This window comes from Sturnus vulgaris, chromosome Z (assembly GCF_052056855.1).
Source record: "Sturnus vulgaris isolate bStuVul1 chromosome Z, bStuVul1.hap1, whole genome shotgun sequence".
NCBI classification, from domain to species: domain Eukaryota; kingdom Metazoa; phylum Chordata; class Aves; order Passeriformes; family Sturnidae; genus Sturnus; species Sturnus vulgaris.
The window spans coordinates 39,414,181-39,441,323 of record NC_142283.1 but is presented as its reverse complement, the minus strand read 5'-3'; the positions used below and the strand labels follow the sequence as shown (position 1 = coordinate 39,441,323).

General features: G+C 35.9%; 1 protein-coding gene and 1 long non-coding RNA gene across 2 annotated transcripts in view; one reads left to right on the top strand and one right to left on the bottom strand.

Annotated features, from left to right (window-relative positions):
• Positions 1–4,120: 4,120 nt before the first annotated feature.
• Positions 4,121–27,143, bottom strand: part of AUH (AU RNA binding methylglutaconyl-CoA hydratase) — a 110,867-nt gene continuing 87,844 nt past the window's right edge. The window contains exons 7-10 of the mRNA XM_014869075.2: positions 9,366–9,553; positions 8,052–8,102; positions 6,236–6,283; positions 4,121–5,305 (exon numbers count right to left, since the gene is read on the bottom strand). Of these exons, the coding sequence (XP_014724561.2) occupies positions 5,228–5,305; positions 6,236–6,283; positions 8,052–8,102; positions 9,366–9,553 (365 nt within the window). The 3' untranslated portion in view covers positions 4,121–5,227. The remainder of the gene's footprint in view (positions 5,306–6,235; positions 6,284–8,051; positions 8,103–9,365; positions 9,554–27,143) is intronic.
• On the top strand, positions 13,257–23,938 carry LOC148219814 (uncharacterized). The gene is made up of 3 exons (XR_015799524.1): positions 13,257–13,350; positions 19,982–20,047; positions 23,640–23,938. It is a non-coding gene; the product is annotated as an uncharacterized LOC148219814 (long non-coding RNA).

Here is a 27,143-nt window from a genome sequence, read left to right as displayed (position 1 = left end):
AACTGTGACCTAAGAATGCAGTCTGAACCCACCCTACAAAACCTCCTTCATATACACTCTTCCAAGAACCACTGCTTCTTAGAAGCATGCTCCCTAGATCTCTTCTCCTTTCACCTTTACTTGGACAGAGTGGCCGAAAGATGATAACTACAGGACAGCATGAACCATTCACCCTGAGGGGTCACTAGCTAGGGACACTCACATGCATTTACAAAAATACTTCAGCTTTGAAGACAACAGTCCCAGCAGTAAAGACTTATTACACAAAAGATGGAGAGTCAAACTCTTTTCACACAAACTTACAGATGTATTATTAATATTTATATGTCATGAAAACACAACCTTCACAAATCTATCCTCAAAATTATATTTTTTAACTTTGTTCTAAGCATGGAAGAGATGCATTCTAAAAAAATTTGTGTAACTGGCATCAGAATTTTTAACATACTAAAAAGAATTGAGCCAAAGATGATATCACAAAGTCCCTTATGCTTAAGGGAAAATGTTAAATCAATTAGCAGTTGCCAGAATACAGAAGCAACAATTTGCTGTATAAGTTCCTTACAAAAATAACAAAATTTCCATGTTCTTCTGAAAGTGGTTCTATTATGCAACAAGAAAACTTCACCAGATTCTCAGCACTTTAATGCTACAAAAGCTTTGTTAGCATATGCTTCAGAAATTATAATCAAAGGATAGTACTCACTTGCAAGAACTTTGAAGAGTTTATAAACATACATGTACTGACTATGCCTTAGAGGGTTAATGTACTATTTTGAACTCGAGTATTGCAAATAGGAGTTAGCTTTGACACAGAATGTTCACACCCTCTGTAATAAATTCTTTTAACATACTTCATATTTCTTCCCATGTGAATGAGTGTCCTTGGAAGAATTATCTCCTAGATAAAAGTTGAAGATGAAATCTAAGTCTAGACTTATTTAAAGGGGGTAGACACTGATCTTACAATCTGTGACAGTGGCTGATTAATGAGCTGCTCATGATTGCTGCAGGCCTCTCCAAAGTGCAGGAGCAAATGATATTACAGGACTGGGAGGAATGTACTATCTGGATGCCACACCTTTGTTGAAACTTAAGAACTCACTTTGACTCCTGCAACATTTATTCTATCCTTGAACTACCATATGTAGATGATCAGATACATGGCAACACACATGCATACCCTCACTACTGGCCTGCTGCTTCTGCAGCAGACTTTCTGTGCTACAGAATACGTGGTAAGTATGCCCACTTGTAGCAGTCAAGGTAGGTGCTCTGTGGGGTCCACTATTCTGCTGGTTGTGCTCCTGCACAAAATAACTCAAAACATCCTGAAGCAGAATAGCAGTATCACAGCCTCAGGGATTGATTTGGTCTAGCCTGACAGTCTGGATAATTTTATTTACATATACACACATACATATGCACTAATACATGCACATAAACATACACATGCATGCATATGACATGCCAGTATATGCACATATATATATTATAAAGCATAATGAACACATTGTGTAAACACAGTACATTCTGCATAAATACAGAAACTCCTATTCAACTCTGTTCCAAGGTTGAAACAGAGCATGATTTAAATCCATCATAAGAAATGTATATTACCTAGTCTTTAGTGATAACACAGTAATTTCTGATTACCTATTTCAAATACTTTTCAGGAATTTTTTTAAACTCTACTAATTTTGCTTATAAAATACCAATGTTTTTAAAGTGAAAACAACCCATACAATTTTTTAAAAGTCTTCCCTGCACATTCATGTCCGAGACTTAGAGGAAAGAAAAGCCAACAGCAAAAAAAGGCACAAATGGAAAAAAAAGTCATTGTAATCCCACAAAGTAGACAAGCGAAATTTTATTACCTTTAGCTGAAAACAACTCTTCTTTTGGTTTATGTGCTTGCCATTTTTCTTTTTCTCATCTTTGCAGATAGTTCTATTTCTAGAAGTGTGCAGAAAAAGAACATCTTAACCATATCATCATGAACTTTATCACATCCTGTGTACAAAGACTGTATCAGCCTCAGTAGACAATGAAACCCTACAGCTTTTCAACAGCGTCATTAGGTTCAAGAACAAGGCTAAAATTCTACAAATGAGATGTGAAAGCACATCTTGTTCAATGCACACAACTCAAAAGGAACAATAATTTTTTAAAAAATTGTAAGCAAATCCCCTCTCTAATCTGAGCAGACATCTCTTCAGGGATTTTCTTGCATGAAAAAATGCATTAGTAATGACAAATAAAGATTTCAACGACTCTTTTCACTTTGCATCTGTGAGTTTGGTGTGGTACGTGAAATGCCAATACCCCTTACTTTTTCCAAGCATGATACTTCGCCCTCTCCTGTGGTGATCTCGTCAACAAATGTGATAATGATTAAATGCATCAACAAGCAGTGACTGAGTAAAATATGAAGCAGTTGAAAATGACCCTGATGTTTACTATTCTAAATGCAGCTGGTTAAAAGCAGTTGTAGAAAAGCATAGACACGTACCTTGATGTAGGACTAAGACTAATTTCACGTAGACTGAAATAATTTCAACAATAACTGGGCACCAATGACTGCAAATATCATGAAAAGGTTCCAGAGAAAAACATCTCCAAAAGCACTTAACTGTATCATTACATAGCCTTAGAATAGATAAAACACACCTTTTTTTCATTACAGGTGGGCTACTCAAAAGCATTGGACTAGAGCCATGCAGACAATCATGAAAACTTTATCCAGAAATTTAGTAAAACTACTAAGAATGTGAGTTACTTCAGTAATGTCAAACATATAAACAGTTTGCTACATTAAAGGCTAAAATTATATGTAATATGTAAAGCCACATATTAATTTCTGCATGAAACAGAATTTCTAGGCAATTCAGTAAGTTGAACTTACAAAAGTTGAGAAGTTATCAGCAGATAACTAAAAATGGATAATGGACCTACCTGTGTTACTCAATGAAGTGCAGAAGAACTCACTATCACTTGAGCTCAGCAGGAGCTGGAGAAAAAGCTGCTTATGTCTAGGGACCGTGAGATAACCTTTCAGAAAACCAGCGGAGACCAGGGCTCACTCATCCGTGTGGTATTGTGGAGAAAAGCATGCTTTACCAGGAACTGAAAGTGTTGAGCCTAAGTGCTTGAAGGAGGATTTGCCAGATCATACCTTTCATAAGGAAAAGTCAGCCTATATATAAGCATTTTTGTTACAAATAACCAACCCTCCCATGGAAGCAGAGTTCTAATACTACTATTAATTACGAGCACTGCAGCCATCATAACGTGTCACTTAATAAATGAGACAGTAAGTGATTAACACATCTTTTGCTAAAATATTGTTCCCCCAGAACTACTTCAACATCACTCCAAAGTACCTTTAAAAACTGTCCTCCTAATACTCACTTTGTAATAACATTCAAACTCTTGACTTCAAAGAAGGAACTCAAATTGCTATGATATGACACTATCTTCTCCTGAGAAAAAGAACGCAGAGACCACTGTGACAGCAAAATTATTTTCTGAGATCAAAACTACTAGTTAAAGGCATGAATCTACACAATTATATACCACTATATTTAAAGTTATTGGATGTTTTTAAATAGACATCCACAGAAGCGACTTAATCAGTGCTTGGTAGAAACAGAGGCAGCTCAATAACCAGACTGTATATCAAAGTTATGCAACAGAAACCCATCAGCATATGCTTAATATTTTTTTCCTATTAACATAATTGTTTTGTAGTCAGTAAAAATGAAAATTACATGTTAGCATTTCAAAAACACGAGAAAATGACCCTCTAGGCTTTATATAACTATCAAAACAAGTACCAGTACTTTATTTGCAAATTATTGTGCAAGAAATTATTGACTCAGCAAGTTTACCAGTCAACAAAGTGTGAGCTCTACCAGTTATAATCAATTTACATGTAATGATATGTCTAAATATGAATTTAAATGAGTTCTTGTCATTTCATGTTGATGAGCTGCTTTATCATCATAGATATGGACAGTGACCATACCTAATGTTGCAGAAACAGCAAAGCATGCTCAAGTTTCATGAGCCAATGGTAACCCAGAATGAATACATTTCTTTTTAATATAAAAAGACAGCCTTGGACTGCTAAGCCATGTTTATTTTCCAGTAAAATTAACAAAAATACTTTCTATGAGGTTATTTGCAGACATTTGCTGTATATGCTGCATCCACGGCAAATACACAGTATGAATCACAAGTTTTCTTACTTTGAAATCTACGGCATTTCTCTTGCAATGCACGGAAAAAACTCTGAGGCCACCACAAAATAAAGAACCTTTCAACATCATCCCTGTTGTATATAAATATACATTCATAAAACTTGCAAAAGGAATATTCTAGAGATTAAGATAATTCTAGGTTCTATTATAGCACATTGGTCATATCCCCGCAGAACCATCTTTAATACAATCATCAAAAATTTAAAATAACTGGGGCAAGTGAAATAAAGTTCCATTACAGTGCTGATCAGATGATATGTTGGAGAAGCGCAAGACAAAGACAGGTTTAACAGACAAGAATGTATAATTAAAGGCTGGCCTCAAAAATGTCTTCATTTAATACAATTAAATGAATATAATGGCAACTTTATCAAAAGGACATCATTAAGTGCTAAAGTGAATTTCATTTTGCTTAGGATAGACTAAGTAAGATAAACAAAGCATAACATTTTCTAAATCATAATCCTTTTCATTTCTCCTAGCTTTATTATTAATACACATATTCCAATAGAATACTCAAATATAATTTTTACTGATGTACAGAATCATTTAAATGCATATTTGGTACAATTTCTTATTTTTGGTGTTCAGTAGTTGCTTTTGTTTTGATAAAATGATACAGCAGATTTATGCTTAACATCACAGTTACATCTTGTCTATGTAAAGAATTACAAAGCTTTTTCAATTGTGGAATGGTATGTTTCATACATGTGAAATTTTAAAAATGCTACACGAACCTGTGACTTTGCCAATACACAGATCAACCATCAGAAACTGTAATGAGCATGAGCTGATACACATTTCTATCTTGGCTTCGTACAAGTACGGACATATTCAAAATGTTGTAACATCTGTATGATTTGACTTTGGTGACTGTGATATTCCAGGTGCGGATGTAAAGTGCACCTTAATGGTCTTCATAGAAGTACTTTTATCCCCCTGTATTTTAAAGGCATCAGATTCTTTTATTCTCCCTTGTAGCGAGGAGGTCTCTTCTCCTTAAATGCAAGAAGGCCTTCAATTCTATCTTTTGTTGGGATAGTCTGCAATGAGCAGAGTAAAAATTCATTATTGACACCAAAAACAATAGCAAGAAAAATATTTTCATATAAATCCTAGTTCTTAAATGCATCCAGGATGCATCACAAAAAATATAATACAACAGAAAAATTAAAACTATCTAGTCAGATATAGGAATGTATCAGACATTTCAAGGACACGACAAAAGGTTGATAAACAATTTGGGTGGGGAAGGAGTACCTTTTATCCGAACAGGTGAGTTTAACAAAGTCTCTAGAGTTTGCGGTTTGGTTGGGTTATTTTGTTTTGCTTTGTATTGCTTTGTTTTTTGGGGGAGGGAGGGGCAGGGGAGGGGAAAACAGGGTTTGGGTTTCTTGGGGTTTTTTGATTGGGTTCACTTTGGGTTTTTGGGATGGGGAAGAAGTTTATCAGTCTGATTAGCACATCTTAAATAAGCATATAATGCTGATGCTTATATTTCCATCCTAAAAACTTGACTCAAAGTCCAAGAACGTATAATCTCAAACACAACATTCCTATATTTCACTGGCAAAGAGGTTTGTCTCAAATTTTTATTGATTAGCACACATGCCATTAATGGCACATGTTAGTGAAGTGTCCTTTGTATTATTTCACGTTAACTCAAAACAAAGCAGAAGCAAGGCTGTCCTTAGACTGGCATAGTAGTGTCTGACTGTCTAGGTATATGGCTGGAACTGCTTCACTACTTTCACCCTAAAAGTACTGGTATGGACGTGTTATTTTCCTGATCTACACCTCCTCCCTTAAACTCCTTACAAAATTAGACCAAATAGATGGGAGTTCAAATAAAATGCCAAAAAGTTTGCAGAAGAAATCACAGCGCAATTTCTAGTTGAATTTCTGCATGTTTCGTAACAGGCATCAACAAAGCCTGTTTTCTGTGTTTTTTTCATGTAATCGTATTTACATACCTGAGCATAACAAGCTTCTTCAATTGCTAAACCTGTTACTAAGTCGACCTGAGGAACAGAATACAATGGTTTTTAAAAGATTTTCAAAAAGATATTATATATTATTTCCTCATAGCTAACACAAGTATTGTGTTTTCATATGCCACATACTGAAATACTTCTGCAAAGCTCTTTTACACTACTTCAACATAGAAATGCTACATCGAAATGTGGTAAGAGTGGTTAATATTTCTGGAACAGACTCCTGATTTGGCAATACAACTAGCATGCAATACACACAAAAAAATCTGCTCTTTACTATAATTCATCTGCTTAGGTAAAAACCATTAGCTACCTGCATATTTATCATAATTTCATTTACTACGGGGGAAAAGATGCACTGCATGATTATTTAATTTTTTCTGAAACCATGTATCTTCAAAATGTCATATAAGAACAGGACAGCATGCCACAAAATAAATACAGATTTAAGCTCAAAAGGATTTAAAGCGGAAAAATAAAGAGGCCCATGTCCCACATCATCATCATCATCATCATCATCATCATCATCATCATCATCATCATCACCATCTATTTTTAATAAATTTATTTTCCTTGGGAGCTGTCCTGAACATTTGAAATAGCCGAATTTTGGCCTCACTATTTCTCCATCTGTCACCAGATCCTCCAGAATTCACTAGCTCTCCACTTGACCACTGGAAGGACTATAACTATGCATCACAAGCATTTTTCAAGGAGAGATAAGTTATAGGATAATCAAAAGTTATAGGATAATCAAAGGAAGCCATGAAATCTGTGCCCATGGTAGTTTTGTAACAACAGCTTGGATGACCACTTGGCTTGATTGGTTTTGATACAGTAGATCTTGTCTTGGGTCTCAAGACTGAACTAGAGATGATCATTCAAAGTCCATCTAACTCTATCATCCCTAATTCTATAAACAGCATTTTTTTGACCTTTCAATCCACTATATCTGGTAGTCAGATAACTTAGCTTGTAGCATTCTAAACCTTGGGTATTGGAATAAATCTCAAATTTCACCATTACTTGCTGTGGAAACCTAACATACTCTTTGTGCAATGGCATCTGAGCTCGGTTCTGAGGCCACCACTTACTGGTGTTACGCTTTGCTGAACTCACTGGTTGCTTTTGTGATTTTTAAGAAAAAAGGACAAGTTCATCTTCTTGGATTCAGATGCTGCACGTGATATGGTCCTTTTTCCCAGACTGAGCTGCAAAGTGTTCTGGTGCAGAGCCTAACTTTAAATAAGAACAGACCTGGTGAACTCAGCATTAGGATATGTACACCTAAAGTAAAACACATGTCCAAATGAGCTTTAGATCTCGGTCAATAGTTGGCAATGGAGTGGCAATTAGAATCAAACATGAAATCAGGCTCCAGGTACAATTTTAACACTATCTGCTACTAAGCTGTTACAAATAAATAAAATGCCCTTCAGCTTTTAACTTTATTAATTACTAAACTTTGAGAGCTTGACAGAGTATGACTTTGATAATTTTTCCCACCTGAGATTTGAAACACAATTTGTTCACAGTAGTTTATGTTTACTTTCTACTATTAATAATTAGCAAAGTACACTACTCTTGAGGTTACTAAGACTTGTTACAGAAATCTGCATTTCAGGAGTCTGAGATATAAAAAATACACTTCATTCTTTAGAAAGTTTTGACCAAATAGACTCTGAAAGAGTACACAATAAGAAATAAAAAGAGTTCTGGAAAAAGAATTTCACCACAGTATAACTGTTGCCAACCTGACTTCTGGCCTACTCTCACAGAAAGGACAGATCCTTACCTCCATTCCCTGATTGATAGCCAGTTTTGCAACTCTCATTGCTACTGGTCCCTAAAATGAGAGAAAAAGTTTATTTACATCAAAACCTGAAAGATTTCTAATTGAAGAGTCTGCACTCTATATTAGGACCATCTAGACTTTGGATTTTCATTACATTTATAGTATATAAGTCATATATTTCAAATTTTATCATTATAGTAGACATTTGCTTCTAAACTGATAGTTTGAATATTGAGAAAAAGTAAAAGTATTTTCAAAAGAACCTGATTATTGTGTTTGGTTTAAGTTTCAAAAGTGTTGAGTGTGTCCACATTTGTCAAGCTTTATCAATTTCTGTCAAAACAAGGCCCAGAATGGCCACTTTAAGATACTTCAATATAGGTCTTTGCAAGGTCAGTCCTATGTCCCCATTATTGCACAATGGAGATGTGAAAATACATAATCATGAGATAAAATTAACTGATGCAAGCTTCAAACCTACAGTATGCTAATGCAAAGCCTGCTCTGGTCAAGTGATGACATTCTCCCATGAGCCACTGAGATCCCCAGTGAGCAGAGGGATTCCCACATTTGCCTCCAATGACCTGCAGAACTACAAGACATCTTTGGGAATCATCTCAGTCCTGTGTCTATCCATCAGCTTCTCAATGTCCAGGCCTGCTGATTTGGGAAAAGCTGAATTCTTATGAGGCATCTCTAATAAGAAGCTGTAACCATCAATCAATTTTCCAGAACCACTGTATGTTAAAATTTTTACTGTACTTTTAATTTTTGTCTATCAAAGTGTTCAAGACACAAATAACCACCATTAATGGTGGTTAACATTAATTGACGTTATACCTAAGCTACCACATTTTACATTTCCAGTGAAAAATTTTAGCTGTTACACTTGTGATTCAATAAAGTGGTTCACTAATTATTTTCTTTTTGTGCCTTCTATGAATTTTCTACCTAGGACCTTTTGCCTCTCTTCTGAGGAGTTCAACAACAAAGTAATCTATTGAAACAATTGCTATACTAAAACATAAAACCTCTATAATTTTTTTGTTCTTGTTTAAAAGTTGAAAGCCAGAACACATGAAGACACAGACCAGATCATGGCAAGATGAGGACTGATGGAGGCTTTTTCTTCACTATGAAATAGTTTCCAAATAACAACATTCAATACAGGAAAGAAAACTTATTACTTGTCACATAAATAGCACAGCTTTTTGATACATAATTTTGTGACAGTTCTCTTTAATAAAGCTGTTTCTTTTTCAGTCTTATTATTTGGTAAAAACTAAAAACCAAAATCAAAATAATTTGTTATACCTGAGGTAAGAATTCTCTTGCCAGAGCTAATGCTCTTCTGTATGCAGCATCCCCTGCTTCATTCTGTTCTACCACATGGCTAATCAATCCTATTGATTTTGCTTCCTCACCATCTACAATGCGTGCAGAGAAGATGAGTTCTTTTGCCAATGACACTCCAATTGTGCGAGGTAATCTTTGCGTCCCCCCTAGAGTTTGTAAAAAGAGAAAATACAACTATTAGTTTCCCATGTATCTATACCACAAGTGTAGATGCCTTGTTCATTTTCAGTATTTTCATTTTAAATTTCAGAAGCATTTACATAAACATATAGAAATTCAATTAGTACAAAGGCATTATTAAGTACTTTCTTCAATTTTTTCAGACTACATGTAAATTGAAATAAATTACCCTGTTTCTTAGAAGGACATATAAATAACTGAAAAGAGGTACTATTAATAGAAATTTCTGTTCTATTACAGACAAGTTACCTTACTCCTATCAGCCAAAAGCTGAACAAAAACTACTTGACAGTAATTAACATAGCCAAACCCTCTGTTTCTTTTTAACACTCATATTTTTATGATATAAATCACTACTTCCAAAGAACTATACTAAACAAACCTTAACAAGTCCATTCTAAAATCTGAACCTTAGGGACAGTATTTACATGTAAACTGAACTAAAACCACTACTAGACAAAGTCTCTAAGAAGCCATGGTTTTGCCTCATCTTACTCACATATTATTGTTGTAACCATAAAGTGTGATTACAAAAACTAGGGAAGAACAATGACAGGTGCTGATCAGTTGAGAAAGGCATCTAAATTTAAAACAGTTATCTGTTCTTAGCACATTAAAAACTTATTTGACTATCAGTATATTCAGAAAGTCAATAAGCACTAACTACATTAACCAGACATGAAGATTGCTTAGCTTGACTAACAATTAACTTTTGAGAACTAACAAACAATAAGAATGTGGGAATAATGTTTATCAAAATGTAAGATGTAGATTCAAATGACTGAAACACGTGTTTACTAATCAAAACAGTGGAAATGGCCTTTAGCCAGGAGAAAGGATTTTGAAAATCACAAGATCTACCATTTTAATATGTATCTGAAACAAATAATTTATACAAACAGTTGGTAAATAAAAATTTCTTTCCATTTAGTTATTTCTGCAAGAGCATGCAAATATATTCAAATGTAAATATATGCATATATGCAAGAGGAATATTTATAGAAATTGTTCAAAGCGAAGTTATATAACACTGTGTTAAATGTGTGTTCAACTAACGAAATATATTAATTTCTACTACACAACGTGGACTAAGCCACCAGTATTTTACTCAATTCGATTCAGCTCTCTTACTGATGTTTCCTGAAAATACTTTCAATACATTCCGAGATAAATAAACTGACTGGAAGCAAACTAAAAGTTTTTGTGATTTAATGATTCAGCTTTCAACTACTATTTTTGCTGAATCACAAGCTTCAGCACTACTGTATTCCTTTCTATAACAACAGATCTTCCTTTGAACAGTATTTATAATACAAAATTATAGACGGTTTGGAGGAATTCTGCCTTATGACTTTCTAGAATATTAGACAGTATGCCTATAACAAAAACAGATGCCTATAACAAAAACTGAGATATATTTTCCAGGCAAAAACTAGGGGAATGAAAAAAAATATAACAATTGAAATAATATTTGTAGAACAAAAGCATTAGTAAATACACATAATATGACATTCTCTATGATCCTGCAGTGTGTGAGGGGATTTTAGCAAGTTTGTCCTAACGGTCAAGGGCAACATTAATTCAATAAATTCTGCTAATTGTGCTAATTTCTAAAACTAAGCCGGTGATAGTGCTAGGGGTAAAATTTTGTTACCGGTACAGGGAATGCACATACTCTAAAGTAACCCCACACGGGATCCCAAAAAACACTACAACCCTGAAGCATAAGCTTTCTCTTCAGCCTTGGCTTCCCTCACTGACATTCATGGAGAATGACTAAAGCTGTATCTATAAAATTTATACCAGACCTACATGCCAGAAAAATGTGAGCTGTGTTTTCAAGGAACTCACTGCTTCTGATACTGAGCTGTACCACCACCACTACCACCCCCACCAAACATTTATTGGGTTTTTTATTTAAACATTGAACATCTTTTAATTTCTCACCCAAATAAGCTGTCACACTAATCAACATCTACTCTTATACACATTTCAGGCACACATTGAAACATAGCAAATGTCTACCTTATTATCCTTAAGAATATTTTAGTCACAAATTATTTCTTTCACTGCCGCCATGGAATCTAGAAAAGCATCCAGTTTGGCTTTTGATTAAAGAAAACTATTTGTCCAAATCATAAGACCTGAAACCATGTGAGGCTGAATTTACTGACTCTGCATCTTCTGCTTCTTTCTTGCACGTATTCCTAGTATTTTTATTTACTTAATTATCTGCCCCTTCCTTTACTGTTTTATCTCTTCTATTACTGCTCTACCAGGAAATGCTGAAAACAAAGTTTCATTGAGCAACAATATTTCATAACTTTGACCAAACAATGGATATGTTGAAGCATGAAATAGTGTTTATAGATTAAAAAAAAAAAAAATGTTCTTGCCAGTGTCTTACACAATAATGATTAAAGAGCAGAAAAAAAGCAGACTATAGTTGTTTGGCTGCCTCCTACACTGAAAAGCCATTAACAGAGGAGCATACTTTTTGATTAATATTTACAGAACAGAAGCCAACAGTTCACTGCATGAATCATATATATTCAGTAGTACGGGTAAGAAACTTACACACACAAAAGCTGTAAGACCAAATTAATCAAAGGCAAACAACACACTAAAATACATCCAACACTCCAAAGTTGCATCCATTTATGAAGAAAAGAGGGAGTACGCCACAGATAGATGTTCTGTTTTGGTAATGCACAAAGAACACATCATGTCTGCCAACTATAATCAGAGCTAAGGGAAGTAACACCCAGTCTTCAAAGACGTTACTTAACCAAGGCATTTCATCTAAATGTAGTGCAGAATTTGATGGAAGAATAGTTGTTTCATCTTCACAGATCTAATGACATGTTATTTCAAGGACTGGTGATCTGGTATTACTCACTGTGCTGATAAAAGTATTTAACATACAGTTGCAATGTGAATGTGTTCTTACCTGAAATGGTATAGAGTCAATGTTGTAATAATTGTAAATAGCATTTTTAGATACACTAATTCATATTTAAAGTTTGTTTACTATGTAAGCAGTAAACACAGTAAAAAGACACAGTAAAAGGAAGACTGCTAATTTCTGGCACAAAAAACTGTTAAACAGTATTTTTTTTAATTTCACAAATACTTGATTTTGTATGAATATTTATTTACTGTGAGCAATTCATCAATTACAAAATATGTACACAACTGGTTTGAATTAAGGGAATTACGTGATAAATGCCCAAGAGTATATCCAACAAGATGAAGCAACTAGCTTACTGGAAATAGATTCATCATTCTGGCAAAGAATATCTACAGTCAGTAGTTTCTCATAGCTGATGGTGCTGTCAAAATACATTGGAAAAAATTGTGTTCTGACAAAAAGAAATCCAAAATTTAATTCAGTAATAATCCTGTTTATTAAATCAAGTAAAAACCAGTCATCCTATCCTATCCTATCCTATCCTATCCTATCCTATCCTAGCCTAGCCTAGCCTAGCCTAGCCTAGCCTAGCCTTTGTTTGATTCACAGCAGATTAATTTGACAGGCTTCTAGCTTTCTTCTTTCAAAGAGTATTGTGCACATATTACATTTTATTAATAATCAGTGGTGAAACCAAAGCCTGTCATCCACAAACCTTCTAATTAGAAGTAAAATGTATCCTTGTGATTTTTTTTGCAGAAAACTCTACGTAGATTTATCGCTCTTCCATTGAAACTCAGAAAAATATGGAATGCAAAAAGCTACTGTTTATAATAATGAATTCTCAACAATGTAAGTCCATAAAAAACCTAATATGGATAAAATTATTATTTTAGTATAACATTTTCAGTCATGTTATGTCCTATTTTAAAAGTCCTTGTAATAAACATAGCTTCTGCTTGTAAAGTACCTGCCATCTGTTGCTAAGTTAAGCAATTTCCAAAATACAAAACACACTAGAGGTCTAAATATTGTACCTAGATAACATTCAACACCCATTTTCCAACAGATTATTTCCAAGATTGGGTCTTGATCCTGAGAAGCTGTATATGTTTTAGTTAACTTAAATCCAGGTATAAACCTTTATTGGCTCAGGCATCCCCAATTTTGTCTCAGAAGAAAACATGAAGAGCCCTTCCCCAGCACAAACCAACTAACAACCAAAACCAGCTCAGACTGGGAAAGATCCATAAAGATGCAAGAAGATGACAGAGTGAAAATGTGATGGAGAAGAACCAAACCCCTATTTCTGTAAGAGGAAAAAAAAGCACTGAGATGGCGAAGAACTGGTGGTAGGTAAGACCACTCCTATATATGGCCACATAAGTCATTTGGAAAAAGACTGAAGATCTGAGGAAAGACTGAGACAGTGGCCTGAGGCTGATTCAGAGAGTGCTGCAGAGACTGTAATGACTGAGAAAAGAAGTGTTTTGAGCAAAATTTCATAGCAGTTTGCCCAACGGGCTCATAGAAGTCTGGCTTGTCAGTCAAGCCAAAGCAAGTCCCACAGGCAAGCCAGACAATCTCCCTAGCTGAGGTCCAAAAGGCAGGACAACTTGCTATCTATGCCAGTCTGGCTGTGGCAAACCCCATCTCCATAACAGCCCACTTAATTTGCAAATCAGTCCTTAACTTTCACAATCCGTTCTATTCATCTGCATCTGTGGATTGGTTTATTTAAAAACCTATCTGAAAAATGCCTACACCAAACCGCCATGCGTGGGTGGCTTGAAGATGACAGCTTGAATCAGAAGAATGCAGTACTTGGCTTGAAGACATACGAATGCTTAAGATGCATGAGAGGAAGTGTAAATACACTAAGAATTCACTAGCAGTTAAATAATTACAGCTTTTGTACTGAAAGATGAAATGGTCATGTAATTTAGAAAAACTAATTTATTTTCCAAATAAGTAACTGTCTTGTAGATTGAGAAAATAGCAGATAGTTTCCTAGCAGATGGCTGTGTACGTGAAATGGATGGAACCAAAGAAATGCATCTGGAACCCAAAGTTTATAAAATGGACTCCACTTCAAAAGGGATTCTGCACCTGGTGTTAAGGAGCTCACTCCACATTTCATTCACAAACATGGTACTAACAACTCCACTGTCAGCCAAAACACTGTTTGAGAAGAATAGATCTGTGTTATTCCCCATGGATTCCCAGGACTTGTGACTTCCAGTATTGCAAATGCACATGCTGACAATATATCTTATTTTATTTCAAACTGAAATTATTTGAGGAAAAAAAAAAAAACAAACAGAAATGCAAAGACTGTTCATCTACTTATTAACTTTTACCTAAGTGTACACAAGTGCAACAAGCATGAGCACACAGAGATACTCAGTAAGACCATGTGTCTTCCTGTTACTCCATATAGGAGCTTGGTATTTTGTTTGAGGATGCAATAAGTCACCTTAAATGAAATTCAGAAGTAGATACACATTAAAACATAAGTCTTCTTGCTGCAGATAGATATTAATGGCTCACATGAAGGCATTTTCCAGTTTCAAAATTACACCCACACATTTATGAAGTCATTGCTCAGCTGTAACAACAGGTAGGAGGTTTAGACCCATGCTGCACTGTATGATCATACTTCATAAGTCATGTGGGATTTATGCATACTATTAAGTAAGAATTTTTATTTAACTTGTATTTTAAACAAATGATTTTACTAGTCCATATTTGTGCACTTTTCAATTGACTGTGACAGCAAAACTTCATATAATGTGAAAATCAAGACAAGAAAAGAACAGACATGAGAAAAAAATCACTACCTAGGGCAAATGAAAGAGAAAAATTAATTACCATGGTAGCAATTTTTTTAACTTATATTTTTAATGAGATCAGTCTGAAATTGAGTCAATTACTAGAGGTTTCAGTAGACCGAACTGTACTGAAATGAATAAACAACAAGTAAAAAACAGAGTAATAAATCTGAAGTCTTCACTGCTAAAAAGCAAGTGACTTGAATGTTTTCCTCACTTCAATGCTCTTCTTACAGAAACCATTTTATTCTTCCACACAGCAAACCAATTCCTATTCCTTAACCCTATTCCCTCTCCCATCCTGACTACTATCAAATTAATCTGCTTTCAAGTCTTCCAGAGTAATGGGTTTTTAAGAATTTATGTCTGAAATTATTCATCCCTGTGATTCTGTGACTTGAGCAGCACTAAAGAAAGGAGAATTGGTGGCTAATACGATGGAAGCTTAGGGAAAACAGAAGAGTCAATGAGACAGCAGGAGGATAAAATCTCACCTGGTTCAGCTATCAAATCTCAAGAAGGCAGAGCACTTTCTCTACTGATAAATATATGCAAAATGAAATTGTACATATGAAGCACATTTTTCATATTAAGTAAAAAGTCTTCCCAGCAGAGGAAGCATACGCTACAGCTACACTGCAGCTAACCTAGTTCTTAGGCTACATAATGTCTATAACAATTTGGGGACGGCTTTGAAAACAGAAATTCTACAAAAGAACTGGCCAAATCCTTCAATACTGGCATGCATTAATATAGCAATATGCAACGCTCTCTCAAAACTCTTCCATAAATTGGAACTTGAGATACATTAGTATCAACATTTCAGTTTAAAGCCAGTTCCTGTGCAACAGTGGACCTACCCCAATAAGCACATACTGGTATTTTTACACTTTATTTTCTAGAACTACTCAAACATTTTTCCTTAACTAAAGCTCTTCATCACCTTCTCAACGTTTTTTAATTCTTGAAAAAAACTCCAGAAATCAATATTTGAGAGGAAAACAAAAAAGAAAGAGATTAAATGAATCATTATTCCCAGTCTTCAGCTGTAAGATGGTTACAACACTACAGAAATGAAGTACATTAAGAAAACACCTTTTATGTTCTTCTTGCCTGCTGCTGTGACATAGCAATACAGGACAGAAGTCACTGTTTTTAGCATGCAATATAACATGGCTGTATGCAATAGCAAGTCTTTCTCCATAGATTAAGAAACTAGTGCTAATTATATTCTTCTGTTACCTCATCAAGCACACATGAGTTGGATTTCATGGACCTCTACAGTTTTAAGGATCAAAAAAATGAGACACTAATTTTGTTTTCCTTACATCCTACATCCAAATTCAAGGAAGAAAGTCATTAGGGGCTGTATAGGCATGAGGTAATGAAGAAATGAACCCATATCAACAGCAAGAGCTAGAATAGCTGCCCTGCATCTGTGGGGTCCTGCACTGCACTTATTAAAAAACTTACAAATATATTTTCATTAACATAAGTCATCAAGAATAGTTTGTATAACAAACAGTAAGGATCAACAAGATAGGGAACACCACTCCTATCTGACTAGCCAGCTTCATCCTGCTCTTCAGGCAGGACTATACTGGAAGTGAGCAGAACACTCTGTGCTTCTACTTGTGGCTACAGCCCAGCTGCTGCTCCCAGTTTCTGGATCTTAGGGCACTCCTACATGCAGATCCTCTGACCCTTCTCTGGCAGCAATCCATTTGCCTGACTAAAGATTCAGTACAAGGGCACTCCTTAACTCTTAGCAGGTTAGGAACATTTTTCTGGAGCCTGGAGACATGAAAAGCTTTATTACTGCCTAAGTCCTTCAAAGAACACAAGGCATTTGAGCAAGAAATTGGAAAAAAAATTTCTTTAAATAAAGGACACTTTTCTCTTGAAAACTGAAGAGAATCACGGAATCTTTAAGGAAAAGGTTAAATGACAAGCTTTGCAAGAATCCTTTAGCCTGAAAGGCCAGAAATTAGATGAGCAAGTATGAACCCACATCACCTTCTTGGCCTCAGTCTTTCTCTTTCTTTCTCAAATAAAATGGTATTTTTTAACACTTACTACTTCTGCTCCATTTTAAGCCTAGGATGTGTTTCTTGGAAGCAGACCACTGAAACAGCTCAGAAATTGAAAGCATTCATCACACCTCCATTTTTAATCCTGGTCAAACATGGTTGTATCTTACCGTGCACATGTAATTGCACAGAGAGCTGCAGGTGTACCGTGGAGCTATCTTGTGGAATACCAAAAGCAAAATAAGCTTGCAATGTGTTAGCATGGCCCTTATGCCTTTCTATGTTACAAAATATAAATATTATTATTTGAGACAGTCTACTTTGCTCTCTCAGTCTCTCTCATCTATTTCCTTGTCATAAATCGCTGTTTCTTTAGGTGTTTCTAAGATTCTAAACAACATTTCTGGTGAAGCAAAAGAATAACTTAATCTGAAACACAACTTTATAGTTTTACAACTTATTTTTGGTTGATAATTAGGTGCAGCCATTGAACTGAACCTTCAGTATTTTAACAGTCCTACCTACACCTGAAAAAGACTTATTAAAGCAAATTTATCCCTCCCTTCTAGCCTGTTGCTTGTATTTAAGCCACACATTAATTCATACCAGTGAGAACTTGTGTGAAAACCCTGGTTGTCTGAACAGACAAAAATAAAATATAATCAATAAAAATTAGAACATTAATGTGACAGTGATCTTACATGGTACTTACACTAAATGTGAGTACCCTTGAACAGAAGTAATTTTAATTGTTTTGCACGGATAATTCTGCAGCCCAGGTAATAAGTACATCCTCTCCTTATTGGTTCATAGCAGAAGAGAGGGCTAGGTGCAGCTGTAAGCTCAGGTTGCTAGGTTTGAATCCCACAGACAATCTCACCCTCCTGTTTTGACTAAATACAGTCATGATCCCCCACAATACTCTGGCTTATGTCCCTAAATATGACAGCAATGGTGCTTTCTTCCAAACATGCTGAATGGAAAGGAAACAACAACTTCCCCTTCAAAAATTAAGAAATGTTTTCTGCAAATATAAACTACGTAGGGCTCAAGGCACATAGAAAAGAAGGCAGGGTATGGGGAGAAAGACATTTTTAAAGAAAAAACACTGGGAAATTGAGGGTAGGAAGCAAGTCTGAAATTGCAAGGAGTTAGAACAGATGACTGTAACTGGAAGTAAAGTTTTCAGTGACCATGTGAAAGCTTCTAAATGTCTCCTTTTTGTGCAAGATCATCACTCTATTTCCTAGAAATTGAGCAAATAAGGGCTTCCTTTAGCTTGGTTGTTTTCTAGAAATGTCTAGAAAAAATTATTACGACCATCCAAATTCTCACTGGTCAATAAATATGTTTCATCATTCTGCATAATTAAGGAAGCTAAGAAGCTATGAGGACCCCACTGGGCCCAAGATAAGACAATTTCACTCTATTCATAATGAACGAAGAAACTCCTTCTGTCAGGTATTCTTCATGTTAGTATATTGAATGAAAAGGTCAAAATTAAACTAACTTTCTTCATCCTTTTAGTTAAGATAAATCAAGTTTCAACATAGTTGTTTATATTTCTTGATGCCCAGATGCAAAATAATGTCAAAAATATGCAGCAGGGTAGGCTTTTGAGTGACTGAATTCTTAAAACACTCATGTCTATGTCAAGTAGATTGCACTCTGTTCCAGTTTTCTTTACAGTTTCACAAAACTGCCAGAGCAAGAATTAGCTTAGAATTACTCAAGAGAAAATTTAGATTAACTCAGTCATCTGATTAACACTGTCTTCCCAAATCTCAACTTCTTATTAAAATATAAAGAATATTAATATAGAATTGTTAGCATAAAGTTACAATGAAATAACAGCTTTTGTTTTCATAATGAAATATGGAGGTAAAGAAGGAAGGACAGGAATCTACTATTTGTGGAATTCAGAGATTTGCAATAGTTGGCTCAAACAAATCTCCAGAGCCAGAAAGGTTCTGTGAAATAATTAAGGAAACAGTACTCCATAAATCATTTGGTTCAGCTTGCTTTGTGGTGAACGAACTTGTGCAGCTGTTCTTCTGAGGCTACACAATTGCCATTTCATTTGTTGAATTTTCTGGAAGCTGAAGAAAAATGCCAGACATAGAGTGAATTCATTAGGAGTTTGGAAACTATTTTTCTTTCTCAAATAATACAGTCATAAATGAATATGAAATGGAAATAATTAGATTCTGTACTCCTATTCAGTAATGACAGATCTCCAAATAAGTAAACTACTCAATTAAACAGAGCTACACTATTCACACTGATATAGAAGATATATTTTGAATTTCCTTCAGATTTAAAATTTACCATAAGTAGCCCAAATTTAGTGTTTTGATTATGTTGGCCTGACACATTGATGTGACTTACTTCACAGTCCTCAACCCTGTGGCAGCTGAAAATGGGGCCAAAGCAAACTAGAAGGCTGTGCTTCAGTATCAGAGATGTCAGATGTTTCACTGTATTTTTACACTATCCTAGCTGAGAGATCAGGAGATGACTTCGTTTTGTTTTCCAAGCACCCTTCAGTGTTCCATAATGCCATATGGCAACCATACAATATACGTTGAATATTTTTGAACAATTGCATTTTATCTGTTACAGGATAAATGATGCATAACTGTATTTTGTATGAAGATCCTAAATTGAGTTACTGTACCTCTGAAACAAGTAAGTTTTATTATCTTTTATGCTTTATCAGGTGGATTTGTTTATTCTTTTTAGCAGAAACAAGAGATTATAACTTTTGATCTTCTGTTCCTCAAAACCCTTAAGTTCTTTATAATGAAGTAAAAAAAAGTTTAGCCTAATATTTTCTATCTTCTATGCCTCAAAAATCTTTAGTAGTAATGCTTCTTAAACACAGTGTCCACTTGTAATATTCATAAATGAGTAGGTGGGAGGGTTGCTATTTTAAAGTATCTTTTGACACAAAAAAGTGCTAAAACTTGTATGCACTAACAAAAGCTTTCTTCCTCCCATTTCCTCCCTCTTAGTAACAGCTCATGCTCTTACGGCTCCCTACATGCAAATATGTGGATTTCTTTTGATTGAACGCTAAAATTTTCAAATTAAAACCAACTGCTCTAGCAATACAAAATCGGTTTAATATTTTCAGTTTGCTCTTATCCATTATATACATATCTGTGAACAAGGGAAGTGAGATACATCAGAATCTGTTTTGCAGCCTCTGTGGTTATTGCTAATCCAAGTCCAGTAATCACTGTGTTACAGGCTAAATTGGCTTTTCTAAAAGCAGAGGGGTGGAACCTAAGATGACACGTTACAGCAGATGTGGAAGTTAAAAGTTTACAAATCTGATTACACCTGTTCAAATTTACAAACGACACAGGAAAATACCTTAGGGTATCACAAATGTACTAATGTGAGTTTATTTAGAAAAAGTAGAGATTAGTATTTTTGTCACCTACTTAACATTTTGCCAGAACAATTAGGAGATGAAGGAAGCTGTTGTTCGCTTGATTTTCACCTTGTTAACAAAACAACGTCGTTTATACTCCTTCACTCCACAGGAGTTTTGGAAAATCAGACTTCTTATCATCACCACAACACAGTTTCCTCATAGACACTACTGTAATCTAATTCCATAACATTCCTGTAAGATGAAGTATTATCACTTTCATGTACTTTTATGTAGCAAAATGAATAATCGTGTTCCCAGAACTAGGCTAAAAAATGTAAAGGAAAGAGGGAATGATGTTAATTTTACATAAGCAGGAAACAAAATATAGAAAATATTGAGTATTTGATGATCAAAGGAGAACCATTTATTTCATGAAGGAGGGGTCAGTGAAAAAAGTATCATGTTTCATAATACTTACACAAAGTTAATTTCTGTCAAAAGGCATTCTAGAGGGAGCTGAACTTGTTACAGTTTCTCTGACAATCATTAGAAAATGTGAATTTACCAGTAAGTGGAGTATTCAGACATATTTTTCTTTGAACAGAACACAGGCGGGTTTCCTGTCAAAGCAGTTCTGCTTCCTATCAGTAAATGGGTGTAACTCATTTAAGGTCACCGGACTCTTCAATCTGAGGAACCTTAGCTAAGATGACTGTCCAGTCCCACACTGAAGGATTGGCAAGATTATAGCTCTGCAGTGGACTGACCAAGATAAATATGTTAGGTTTAAGAAAAAAGAAATACTAGGCTACCTGGACAGTTGGCTACAGTACACCAAGCTCTGGCCAAAGTGAATGCTCAAGGCCATTAGCCAAAGGAGAAAGCTGGCCAAGAAGCCTGACAGCTCTTCACAGTTCTACCAGTTGAGGCCCCAGAATCAATGGCTGCTGCATCAGCAGCTCGAAGGCCCTATTTAAGATGATTCGTGGACTTTAGAAGTGGTGTAGAAAAGCTGTGTACGAGATAGAAAGGTTGCATAAACAGCTAGCCAAAAGTCTAGAAACCCACAGACTTCATACAATTAATTTCTTACCTTTTAATTTCATTTGTTTCTTACTAATTCCAGCCTTAGATTTATGCATCAAAAATTTCCTACTTCCTTCTGTCATTACAGCTATCATTCTTAAGCTCTTCAGTTGTCTTTATCATTCACTACAAAACAAAATGTGCCTTATACACAGCTTGGTTTCCCTCCTGGAATTATTGTCCTTTTTGTCTCACCAATCTGATTTCATTATGAGACTAAGTTTCCCTTGTAAATTTAGCAGGTTGAAGCTGAAGGTTAATAACTTTCCTGAGTTCTGCCGATTTGTAAGAAATGGAGTGCGGCAGCATTTCACACCCTTCTGCTCAAGCTCTGGAAGTGAATAAGAAACCTGTATATGGGCATCAGGTAACAGTAAGAGAGTCTGCAAAGAGTAGATGTTAATTATCTCTGGCAGGAGGAGAAATAGCTAAATGCTACTTGGTTCAATTTTCTAGTACCCCCTGCAGGTTAATACAAAGGAGTAGCATTTGGCTTCAAAGTGAATGGCATATATATCCTGCCTAATTAAAATGAAAATAAGACCAAAGGTCTTTTATGTTGTTATTAATATTTAATAAAATATTTCTAGGCTTCTGTGTGAAGAGAATACCAAAGGGAGTTCTTACTGTATTTCACCCATCTCCTCGATTTCAGGAAAAGATAGTATCTTTTGCACAATACCATATTACCTACCATTATTGTTGGGATTATACTTAATAGTCTTCCTTGTTTTCAGTTTCCTCACATACATATCAAGTTATCCAGTCTACTCACACTCCTCTGGTCAAAGAGATAACATTGATGGCTCATTTAATTTAGCTACTTCAAGTGCAAACTAATCTTCCTAAGATAAATTCAGGATTCAAAAAAAAATATGGAATTTTGTGAATTTCCTGGATTATAGTGTTACAGTTTTCATTTCTTATTGCATTGTCTAACAATCTTGCACTTTCTACTACTGTGCAATCAGTTTTCATTTCACACCCATATTAATTTCCTTTGTATGAAACAATATGGTAAGCATATTATTGCAGATGTAATTTTTCTTAAATCAAGTGCTAAAAAAGTTAAAATCCATCAAGAAGTTAACATTTAAAATAAAGAATCTTAGTGATATGATGCATTTATATTTTTCTTTCAGGCAGTGCTGGTAGTATAACCTTTATTATTATCATATAAGATTTTCCAATACAAAAAGTTATTTTTATTTGAGCATAATTTCTCAAGATTTTTAAAAGTTCTTCCCTTTATAACTATTATAAACAGCCCAACAATCATACTAAGTTCATATTGCTAGACTGGTCACAGGTTATTGTTTTCCTAATTCAGACAAAAAAGTTTAACTGCATCTAAGAATGAAACTCATAGGGAAATGTGACTTGCTCAGAAATGAAATGAGAGTAAAAAAAAGGAAAGGAAAAAAGAAGGGAGGGGAAGAGAGGGGATGAAAAAGAAAGGCTTGTTTTGAGGCATTCTAACATTTTTACATTGGAATACAGAGTTAAATTTGGCTTGACTTTGGTAGCATCGTCATTTGTAATTGACACAACATATTTGGGGAACTTTAAGTCTTCAAAAAATTCTCATTGTGAACTGCACCAGTATCTATTCCCATGAAATGAAAGAATATACAGAACAAATTATGAAGAGCTGGCTTAAAACTTTACAAGCTATATTGTACAGTTTTGTGCAAAATTGCATCTAAATAGCTAATTTTTGGGTGCTTCAATTTTCAGTCAGTCTTTGCCAAAATATATTTTACATATATCTGTATAATCTTCAAGGCATTGCCCCTGTTTCTGTTTTTTCAGGATCTGTATAAGGAACCATACAAGGAAGACTTTTAGATGAACTATAGGCATATTATCTTCAGCTGCAAGGTCCTGGATTTCTCAGCTGCTAAAAGAGAAGAGTAAAATTTTCCTACAGCAAGACTGAATGCTATGTAGAGCACAGTACATACTGCAGTTGGGACTGCTGATGACAGAAGATATAACTTGCAGGATGACTGTACGGGAGCATTCAAAAATATCAGACTGATTTATACTGAAGTAAGGAAATCCAAAATTAATTAAATAAAGCAAGTTGAGTCTAACTGAGAATCATTTGTGTCCACTACACACAGCTCAAGTAATACTTAAGACAAATAAATTTTGAAGTGATTCCCCTCTTCCAGCATATATAAGTCTTTAAAAAACACTAGCTCCATTCCCAGCTCTGTAAGGGACCTTGTTTTAGCAGGCACAATCATCTCTGGTATGTTCCCATGGAAAGGTTTTTGATGTACCATTTGTCCATCTGGACACCCTGTGCCCTCCCCTTTTTCCCATTTGCTTGCTGAGTTATCATTCCCAGTCCTCTCCTCAGTGTTATGCTCTTTAACAGGCTTTTCTCTCCCTCAGCTACTAGCTCCTTAAACCTTGTCCTTTAAGTTCCAGGATCATTTACCAATTTTCTCCACCTAAAAAAGCTACTGTAACTCCTCCCAAAATCCCATTTCTTCTCCAATTTTGCTTCCTGCTGCAGTACAGCTTCCTGCTTACAAAATCCTGAGCTGCATCTTTTTTCCATACAGTCCCTATAAGCTGTGAATATCCACTGGGGTGCTCTGCATCCATCCATACGTAATATGGTGGGCATTGCAAAGGGTAACCAAGACCACAGGAAAAAGTCTAAGATTTCTGCCCTGGCACCTGACTTCAGCCTCTCAATACAAGGAAAAGAATGCTCAGGCCTGGACAGAAACAAGTAAATGTCTTTGGGAAGTAGCAGACAAATAAATAGTATGTGAAAACTTTTTTGCTTCAGTCTTCAGTGGCAGCCTCTCCTGCCATAACCATGAAGTGGACAGACCACAAGACAGGGACTGGGGGATCAAAGTTCCACCACTGTAAGAGATTGGGTTTATAATCACCTGAGGAATTTGAACATACATATAAGTCTGTGGGACCTCATGAAATACAATATCCTGCGGCAATTGCCTGATGAGATCCTGAGATGGGATCAGCTGGTCAGAGCCTGGTGCTAGTAAAACCAAGATTGTGGGTTCAATCCTCATATGGGCCATTGACTTAAGAGTTGATCTTGATGATCCTACTCAGAGTATTCTGTAATTCTCTAATTCTGTAGTTGCCAAACCAGTCTCCATGATATTCAAAAAGTCATGTCATTCAGGCGAAATCCCAGGTGGATGGGAAAAGGGGAAACAATAGATCTGGGAACTACTGAATCAACAGCTTCACTTCTATACATGAGAAAGTCATGGAATGGATCCTTCTGAAAGCTCTTAAGTATATGTGGGACAGGTAGGTGATTTGAGACAGCCAGTACAGCTTCATCAAAGGCAAGTCCTGCTTGACCAAGTGGCCTTGAATGATGGAATTGCTTGGACAGCCACATCCCGAGCAAGCTGATTAACAGTTCAATGTCCAGATGGACATCAGTTACAAGTGATGTCCCTCATAAAATCTGTATTGAGACCAGTGTTGTTTATTTGTGAAAACCCAGCGACCTCAATAACACCTCAATAAAGGAAAGGCAGAAACAGGCAAGGAGAAACACACCTCTAAGATCACGGTGAGAAGTGCCTCCTGCCCACAGCCCTTTGCAGGCGCTTGGTAATGCTGGAGTTTGATTGGTCTGCACAGTTGTTCCACCCCTGTTCCACCCCCACTCAGGTTATTTGTTATCCATCCTAGAATGTTCTCCTCTCTCCTGATCCCTTCTGGCTATGTTTTGCTGCAGTGCTCCACCCCTGTCACCCCACTGGTTCCCCTGGTTGGCTGCCCCTCCTCTGTACCACTTTTTCCTCTTCCTATTGGACCTTGACCCTCAGACCCACCTCTTTTGTCCCATATTTAACCCTGTGCCCTCAACCCGCTTTCGTCTTTGTCGCTGGACCTTCTTTGAGACTCAGTAAACTTTCCCTTGGATTTGCATACAGAGACCCATCCTTCACCTCTTTCATCGGCCAATTTTCTTTTTAGCAAGCATGCTCCGGGCTCCAAAAGCGCAGGTCACTCTCAGAGAGACCCACTGAAGCGCACTGGTTCAGTTTATTATCCTCAGCAATGACACAAACATAAGGATAGAGTGCACCCTCAGCAAATATGCAGATGACACTGAGCTGAGTGGTGCTGTTGACACACCTGAAGGATGGGATGCCATCCAGAGGGACCTGAACAAACTCAAGAACTGGACCTATGGGAATCTCATAAGGCTTAACAAGAACAAGTGCAAAGTGCTGCAACTGGGCTATGGAGACCCATGGTGTCAGCACAGGCTGGGGATGGATGGAGAGCAGCCCTGTGAGAAGGACTTGGGAGTGCTGGTGGGTGAGAGGCTGGACAAGACCCAGTCATGAACACTCCCTACCACTGAAGGTGTCCAAAGCCAGGCTGGATGAAGCTTTGAGTTCCCTGTTTCAGTGGGGCTGTCTTTGCAAGCTTTACAAGGAAATCTCATGTCCTCCTCTGAATATCTTAAGGAGCTCAGAGAGAGGTAATATCCACTCAACCTATTCTTTGTGTTTTTTCTTCCCTACAGAGCAGGTCTCTATCACATATCCACTGCTGTTTCATGCAATAATTTGACTTCTTCAGAGAAGAAACTGAACCACACAGCAACCTCTCTTCATCACACACAGCACTGCAATCAGAATCAGTGTCATAGACATTTTTCTGTCAAACAACTCAATTCATATATACTTATTTCATCATACCATTTTAATTGTTTCAGATAGAAGAATTTAAAATGGAGTGAATAATAACTAATTTATTAAATTTAAACAGGACATTAGTCAACTTGTGTACTTTTCAAAATCAATTTTGAAACACCTGTGCCATTGAAACATTAGAAAATCTACTTTGTTGTCTAACTGCATGTGCCTGTCTTTCCAAATTTAGAAAATCACAGCTGAAACAAATATATATACACATTACGTATATACACATACTTGAGTCACTTTGAGATAGCATTACTGATTAGGTTTGTGTAGAGGTCCTTCTGGCTCTCTGAAACTCTTTGTGCCAAGAGGAAATTATAATTTTTATTGACATTCATAAACAAACAATGTTTACATCAGATTAGTGAACACGACACAGAGAAATGTAACATCATGTTTACACTTGTTAAGAGCTAATACGCTCTGCATTTGCCAAGTGCATCAGTTTTGACATGAGATGTTGGAGGTGCACAGCTCTACATCTCCAGGAACTCAGTTGGTACCTTATATTCAAAACAATCACTTGCCTTAGCAATTTGTTGAATTGAAGCTTTAGAACTTTTCACCCTCAACAGCACCACAGTGAAACTGA